The 8167-nt window shown below is 44.4% G+C and overlaps 1 protein-coding gene across 1 annotated transcript in view; it reads right to left on the reverse strand.

Moving 5' to 3' along the window:
* Positions 1-9: 9 nt before the first annotated feature.
* LOC117961861 (metal transporter CNNM1-like) overlaps positions 10-8167 on the reverse strand; it is a 20958-nt gene continuing 12800 nt past the window's right edge. The window contains exons 2-10 of the mRNA XM_034900816.1: positions 7920-8063; positions 7397-7537; positions 6067-6236; positions 5888-5978; positions 4440-4585; positions 3311-3605; positions 2620-2724; positions 1298-1402; positions 10-209 (exon numbers count right to left, since the gene is read on the reverse strand). Of these exons, the coding sequence (XP_034756707.1) occupies positions 130-209; positions 1298-1402; positions 2620-2724; positions 3311-3605; positions 4440-4585; positions 5888-5978; positions 6067-6236; positions 7397-7537; positions 7920-8063 (1277 nt within the window). The 3' untranslated portion in view covers positions 10-129. The remainder of the gene's footprint in view (positions 210-1297; positions 1403-2619; positions 2725-3310; positions 3606-4439; positions 4586-5887; positions 5979-6066; positions 6237-7396; positions 7538-7919; positions 8064-8167) is intronic.

The following is an 8167-nucleotide window of genomic DNA, read 5'->3' on the forward strand; positions in this document are numbered from 1 at the left end:
GTTGTTGTCAGATAAAACTCTGATAGCTGTAGTTAACCAACCACTTCAAGAACCATCAGATGATGGAAGGTCCGGGTCCGCACGCACGCACGCACGTACATGCGCACGTATGCACGCACACACACTCCGCTAGGTTTTCACCAGCAGCTGTTCTGAAATGTCCTCTGGTGTTTGTTCTCCTTCGCGGGATTTTTTCCTCTTCTTGTGGCCTGTGGAGTCAACACATGTCGTCAGATAAGGAACAGTTAAATAAAAAGTCTGTTATTTCTCAAATTGGAACTTAACCCTGTTAATTGGGCCTCTTCTGGCTATGGGGTCATGCTAACTGTCCACCTGCGTTGTAAAGAACTACATTTCCATTGCAGTGTTCTGCTTAAAAAACCAATTCCTTTTGCCACGTTTACGCCTCTCATTTACGATGCTCTGGCGCGTCGGAGCATCTAAACCGGAGAAATAAAAATTAAAAAGATAATTTCTGACCCCATTTTGGTATGTAATCTCGGGGGTTGTGTTGCCGTCTCAACGACCCTAAACGGAGACAACAACACTGATGCCAATGTTTCGCCGCCTGATTAGGTGGTGATGTTACCATGGCAACTACAAGCGACGGGTGGAATTTATTTGCCGCCCAATGTACGAGAATGCTGATTAGGTTAGGGCGTGATAGTTTAATCAGAGATTAGTTCTTCTACTGAAGCTAAAACCACTTGTGTGGAGGGTTGGGTACCGATACTGGTACCTGAAATTTGGTTCCGGTACCCAATGGTACGTAATATATTCCAAACCTATTTATCCATTTAACATAGATCAATATGTTATTTATTTAGAATATTTTACACTCTAAAGAAATACTAAAAAGAAATATAATATAAAATAAATACAATAAAAATACAACCCGTCCCTAAAACCTATTGAATAATTATTCATTTCTTACTCACTGTAACTTTTATTCTTGTATTTGTATATTGTTCTATTTTAGCCCGTTTTATTTTCGTCATGACCAATTTTATTGGTCTTAAATGTTTCATGTTAATGTTTTTATGTGTCTAGTTAGATCTCTGTTTGCAGTTCATCGCTTATAAGCTGTAAGAAAAAGAAATAGAGCCCTTTACAAAACGTAATGAGAATACAAAGAAGGCAAAATACTAATGTATAAGAAGTGGTGTGTGTGTGTGTGTGTGTGTGTGTGTGTGTGTGTGTATGAGAATCAAAGCCAGGAGAGAGAGAGAGAGAGAGAGAGAGAGAGAGAGAGAGAGAGAGAGAAAGAAAGGCATAGAAAAGGTTTTGTAAGACTGACTGAGTTTGAGCAGGAGTTTCTTGCCCAGTGTGTCCTCTGAGCCGCTCAGGGACAGGCTGCTGATGAAAGGGGACGTGTCCGTTTCTATGGGAACCGAGGCCATGTCTGAGAGAGGGAAGAGAGACGTAGTCATGCCTCTTTCAATGATGAATAGTTTTGGTCTCTGTTGGAGGACACATTTAAAGTCCTGTATGACTCTCGGAAGAAGTCTGTGTATAAGGTGAGACTAAAGACGACGTGTCAGCTGACATCTCTGGGAACTTTTAAAGCTGGCCAATGATTGGTCCGTACTATAAGGCGACACGTTTGTCTTACCATATTTTGTTGTTACCTGTTATTTCTGACAATTTGATAAAACAAATGTGTATTTTATGTAATAATAAACCCCAATTAACAAACCTGGTTAACCCTTGTGTTGTGGACAGGGCTGTAGTACTCAAGTCCGGTCTTGGAATCTGGACTTAAGACCGTTTTTCAATGGACTCGGCCTTCTCTCGGTCTCGCTAGTATTTGGACTCGGACTTGTCTCGGCCTCTGCCACTGGTCTCGCCCAATATGGCTTTTGGTCTCAACCGAGTCCAGGTGTCTTTATTTTGTTGATAATAATATTGGAGGAAAAGTGAAACCCCAAATTGATTGTCTTGATACTGTCATGCATAAGACCTTTTTTTCTGACCTGGACTCGGTCTTGACTCGGACTCGAACCTCTTTGGACTCGGTCTTGACTTGGACTCGACTAGTCTTGTCACTTGTCTTGGACTCGACAAAGGTGGTCTTGACTACAGCCCTGGTTGTTGACCATGCAACTTTTTGTTTATTTATTGCGTCAAAATTTTAAACTTTTTTCAACGTTTTGGTTGTCTTTTTCAACACTTGTGTCACTTTTCCTGAGTTTTTTTTTCTCCACTTTTTTTTCAACGTTCTTGAAGCTTGTTTCGGCATGTTTGTCACTTTCATCATTTTTTTCTTCAAATGCTATACAATTGAATGAAACAACCAAATCCAATGAAAGTAGGGAACTGATCATTTATACTACTTGAGAAGAGCGTTGTAGTTTGGTTGCAAGATTTATTAGAAATTTGAAATTTAATTTGGTTAAATTAACATGTAAATAAATCACCAACTCATCAATTGCTATTTTTATTCTCAATACTTGTCATTGTGGTGCTGGTGATTTTTCTTTGGGTCTGGCTAAAACCTCTTTATGAGGCGGCAAAAATTCCTCTAGAAAGGAAAAACCCCTGAAAATGTGAGCAGAAAGCGTCTTTCTGACCAATCAGATTGCATTTCTAAACAGAGCAGTTAACAGTGAGACCTCGTACCGGTGTGTGCGTCGGTCTCAGGTCTGTCCTCCCGGATGTACGGGATCTCATCCATCCGGAGGAACACTGAATCGCTGGGACTCTTCTGGCCGTCAGACTTGCTGCCTGCAGCAGATACACATAAACACATCCACGCATCAAAACACACGTGAGACCTGGGGAGACCTCTAGCTCACCCAGTGAGAGCGTGCGACCCATGTAGGCTGAGGCCTTTGCGGTGGCCCCGGGTTCGAGTCCCACCTGTGGCCCTTTGCCATCCCCCCATCTCTCTCCCACCTTTCCTGTTTATCCACTATCTCTGAAATAAAGGGAGAAAAGCCCCCCCCCCCAAAACGATTATCTTAAAGATAATGAAGACACGTGAGGCCTTTCCATTTCTGTAATTGATCCACGCTGACAGCCAACAAAAGTCGAACTGCTTCTCATAGGGATCCGTTAACAGGCCCAGACAAAAAGACTGAGAACCTGCAGCCTCCTGGATTTTTCTTTATCTCTCCTCACGCTGCTTTTTGAAAACATCTCTTTGCAGTTTGAATGAGGTTATCAAACTATTCATCATGAATATGTTGCCCTAAGGAATTTAGAGACCTTCATTCAGAGACACTCTCTTACTTATTCCAGTCTGAGCTGCAAACCTGCTCCAGGACTTTCATGTCCTGTCCTGTCTGTCTCAGGAGTCGAGGACACTTACGGACGATGCGGTTCTTCTCGTTCAGCAGCGAGGTGCTGTGCGGGACGCTGGACTGCTGTCCTCTGGTTCGGGCCGAGCTGGGCCGGCCGTGCTCCCTGGGTGGGGGCATAAGGGTGGTGGTGGTGGTGGTGCTGCTGCTGTGCCCGGGGGGCATCAGCATGGCGCCGTGCTCCGGGGTCGGGGCCTCCGGGGTCGGGGAGTTGCCTTCTGCCAGACGGCCGTCTGCATCCGGCGTCAGAGGAGAGCTGTCCATCCGGGTGGCTGTCACAGCGTTCTGGTAGTGGCTCCGGGTGATCTGACACACAGGAGCAGAGGATTCTGGGTAGTGTTAAGGGTTGGAAAGATCTTATAGACCTTTTGTTTGTGTTTTTAAACATCGATGGTGTGTTTGGGCGGAGCCTTGGCTATATCCTCCCATGGATATACATCGTTCCATGTCCGGGAGAGCTCTGGTGCCGCAGGAAATTCCGGCAGATGCACGTCTTTTTGCCGATGTCTGTAAATTTACGTTTTCTTTGTGTTGGAATTTTAAACTCCGGTGGATTTCTGAGGACTATGGTTACCTGGTCCTCAGATCTCTGCAGGGTAAATCCAGACAGCTAGCTAGACTATCTGTCCAACTGTATGAAACCTGTATGACTCCTTTGTCTTCAGTTGTTATACTGCGGGTAGATTTAACAATTACATATGGATACTCATTAAGCAGCCATGCATTTCCTTCAATAGCCTATATTTGATTAACTAACTGATCAACTTGAAATTAGGGGGTGATTGGTTTAAAGAAATGTCAATAAACCAGAGCACATTTTTCTACCATCCTGAAATGCTGTGTGGACTAGCCAGACCTTCCTCTGCTTTGCAGCGTGTGGATAGTCTGGCAAAGCAAGACTAGGCGGAGCCTTAAGTCTGATTTAAGGTCCTGCAGAGGCTCCACGCAGAGCTTTTGCCGTAGCCTACATACGTGGCCTGTAGTTTGTACTTGTGCGTTGGTGTCTGTGTCGTAGCGTATCTCTTAAGAGAATAGCAGGGCCAGCTTGTGTGTTTGCGCGTGGGGAGTGTATACTGTATGATAAAAGGCCAAAATTGTAACCGCAGTGTTCCCTGAGGTGGTGTGACGTTCAGGTGTTACCTTGATGATTTGCAGATGTGTGAGCTGTCTGACAGAGTAGTCCGGCAGGTAGACGTTCCCCCCACCGTTCAGTTGGCTCATGCTGCCTCCGTACAGCATGGACTCTGAACGGTCCAAACCACTGCTGCGAGAGGGGGATCTGTGGACTGCAGTAAATGAAGAAACCAATACATCTTATGAAGCACTTTCACAGGCACTGATGAGACTCGATCAAATCACGAGCGACACCAGAGCTTCCTTCTTGATGTGAGGCAGGCTCAGCCTTTGTAGCTGAAAGTTCAATGACTCGGAAGTAACGACAAATTTCAAGCTGGTCAGAGACATTTAAATGCTGTGGCGGAAGATTTGTGGAGAGTTTGAGTGCTGCTGATCAGGTTCTTCACTCCAAGTAAAGTGCACATTCACATGCAGTCATTTACTTTTGACAAAATGTCGATTCTTTCACTTTTCAGATTTTCCGATTGATTCATTCCTTCTGATTCCTTGATAAATACATCTAGTGTGATCGATTTTTAAATACATTGCGATTCTCTCTAGAAAAATTCAATGCTTGATTCTGATAAGTTAATAATCGATTATTAAAAATGTGTTGATTTTTATTTAAAAGTTGAAGTCTCCAGACATGTACAAATCAGAAAACAGAGTGAGTGAAAGAGGACAGGATAATGGACAACAGCTTAGAGTTTAGGAAAGAGTGCAGAAGAAAAAAACATCACATGATCTAATGAGACATGCATGCACGCAACTAGTAACGTTAGAAAAACTACAACACCACACCTGATCTAGCTAGACCGAAACAAAACAACAGGCACGCCGCACACACGTCGTCTGGACTTGTGAGACGTCCAAAGAGTAGTAACATTACGGTTTGAGAGGATGGCGAGACGAAGAAATGGACGCCAATAAGATTCTGAATAGAAAGTTTCCTTTTTAAAAGTTGCCAAATGTTCCATTAACTATGACATTAATGTCATTAATCGCGATTAACTATTTTAATCAGTTGACAGCACTAATACATATGTATGTATGTATGTATGTATGTATGTATATGTATGTATGTATACTAAGAGCTTGACAAACGGGCTTTTATGACTGTCAACACAGCCAGCATCTAACGTTAGCTACTCCACTGTGAGACAAGTGTATACACACAATATATGTGAGACAAGCATCTAGCAACATTGTTGTGTCTCAGCCTCAGTCTCCACCATCGTGATCTTCGAGTCTGGGGAGGAAGGGGCAGGAGACGACACTCGCCAGTATTTTCAATTTGTGCTGCAGTAACTAATTTTAAACATTAGCTGTCAGTATTAAATAATGCACCTTTAAGTTCAACATGTAGTTAGACATGTGAAGAGGAAGGAGGTTTGGTTTGGATGTTAGGAAGCAGTTTTTCTCAAGAATATAAATGTGTGTGTGTGTGTGTGTGTGTGTGTATGTATTTCTACCTGCTGGCATGATGGAAGGAACTCCAAAGTAAGAAAAAGCTCCATTCTCAAACTTCAGCGCCTCCTTACCAAACTCCACCTCAACTCGACCCTGAAGAAACACAGAAACACGACGTGACCCGGCCGGCTTCTGTCTTGTCTACTTGCAGTATATCTTGCAGCATTAAAAGCTGGTCTACCTGCAGGACCAGGACGAAGTAGTCCACGGGTTTGTTGCGCTGGAACAGGAAGTGCTGCGACGCTCGCTTGTTCTTCTCGTCGAAGTTGAGTTCCTGAACCACGCTGGGGTGTTTGATCAGCCTCAGCAAGATCTTCTCTGAGATGTGAGCGGGTTTGAAAGGCTCCACCTCTGACAGGAGGAAAGGAGAAGAGATGACAACAGGTTCTCGTGGCCCAATCAGGAGGACTGGCCATCACACTCAGGACTCTGGCTGGTATTCATATTAAAAGAGGACCAGGATGTAGGTATGCCAAACGGTCTCCCTGTCTCAACCTGAAATGCTTAATCCTTTTTCTCTTTTTAAATTAAGATCCATCTTTAAAGCCTATCTTTTTCATTCAAATAGTTTTTGCTTGTTTTCATATAAACCGCAAGCGATATGAAGAGTGGATTTGTTTTAAGGGGTTGTAGGATGTAAACTGAACCAGCTCCAGATTTCCACCAGACCTGCGAGGAAGCAAAAGGCCATGTGGCACCATCACTGTCCCATGGAAAGATTTGAAAATGTCACTTTATGAGTTTTTTAACATTAATATGAGTTCCCCCAGCCTGCCTATGGCCCCCCAGTGGCTAGAAATGGCGATAGGTGTAAACCGAGCCCTGGGTATCCTGCTCTGCCTTTGAGGAAATGAAAGCTCAGATAGGTCGAGCTGGAATCTTACCCCTTATGAGGTCATAAGCAGCAGTGTTACTTCCCCTATCCCTGCTTGGCCCACCTAGAGAATTTGGCCCACCCATGAGAGAGACACATCATGGCTTTCAAACAAGCAAAGTGGCAGTTGGTTAAGGCCACGCCCCCAGCCTCCACCTTGCCCCCCCACCTCCTCAAAAGCTACAGACTCAGAAACGGCACATAGTAAGGAATGCTCATTTTGGGACTGGCTCTAGTGGCTGTAGTTCTGCACCAAGGCTGAATTTTGGGAAAGGGACTTCAGATACAGTATTAGGGGACCACTAAGGTCTATATAAAAGAGACTTCAGATACAGTATTAGGGGACCACTAAGGTCTATATAAAAGAGACTTCAGATACAGTATTAGGGGACCACTAAGGTCTATATAAAACATCCAAAAAGCATAAGGTCACAAGGCCTTTAACTTTCAACTCAACCCTAACCAAAGGCCTAACATTCTCTGTCTCTTACAGAACTGAGACTGAGAAAAAGTATCCTGAGTTTGGATGATACCCGTTGTCTCTCCTTCCCTGTGAGGACTCAAAAGGTGAGGATTTGTTCCAAAGTGTAGAGATACAGCAGCCCAGACACGCAGCAGCGAGCTGATTGGCTGTTACCTGTGGACAGGAAGCGGTGTGTTGCCAGGAGAAGCTGAGGAGAGATGTTCACTTTCATCTCGTTCTCTGACAGTTTGAAGATGGAGAAGTCCTGCTGCTTCCGCTCGTGGTGAGAAACTCTGCGCTTCGTACGGTTATCAGCTGATTGGGCAGACACACACCAACACACAGGATGAGTGAGTCACACAGCTCTTACTGCCTACATGTCAAACTTAAGGCCTGCGGGCCAAATCCGCCCTCCATAACAATTTAGGTTCACATGAGTTTGGCCCGCCTTATTTTGTCACTTTTTACAAAGTTTTTGCCGCTCAAACTGCAGGTCAGAAGACTATTGATACATGCAATAATAAAGTCAAGGATATTTTACTTTTTCAATGACATAAAAGCACTAAACTCTACATGTCTGGCCCTCGATATGATTCTTATTTTTCAGTGTGGCCCTTAGGGACGTTGAGTTTGACACCCCTGTCCTAATGCATGCGATACATTCATGTTTTGAGTGTCTGTGCGCGTGTGTACGTACTGTAGAGGTCCGTCTCGTCGAGGATCTCTGACTTGATGATTTCCTCAATGACGTCCTCCAGGGTAACGATGCCCATCACCTCATAGAAAGGGTCGCCCTCGCCCTCGTTGTTCACCCGCTGCACGATGGCCAGGTGGGACTTCCCTGGAAGAAAAGGTCGACCCAGTCATCACTTTTAACCCAGATTGCATTTCAACTACACTGCATAATACTTTACAGGGCAAAACATTTGGACACGGGGGGGGGGG

The sequence above is a fragment of the Etheostoma cragini genome, chromosome 2 (genome assembly GCF_013103735.1).
Source record: "Etheostoma cragini isolate CJK2018 chromosome 2, CSU_Ecrag_1.0, whole genome shotgun sequence".
Taxonomy (NCBI): domain Eukaryota; kingdom Metazoa; phylum Chordata; class Actinopteri; order Perciformes; family Percidae; genus Etheostoma; species Etheostoma cragini.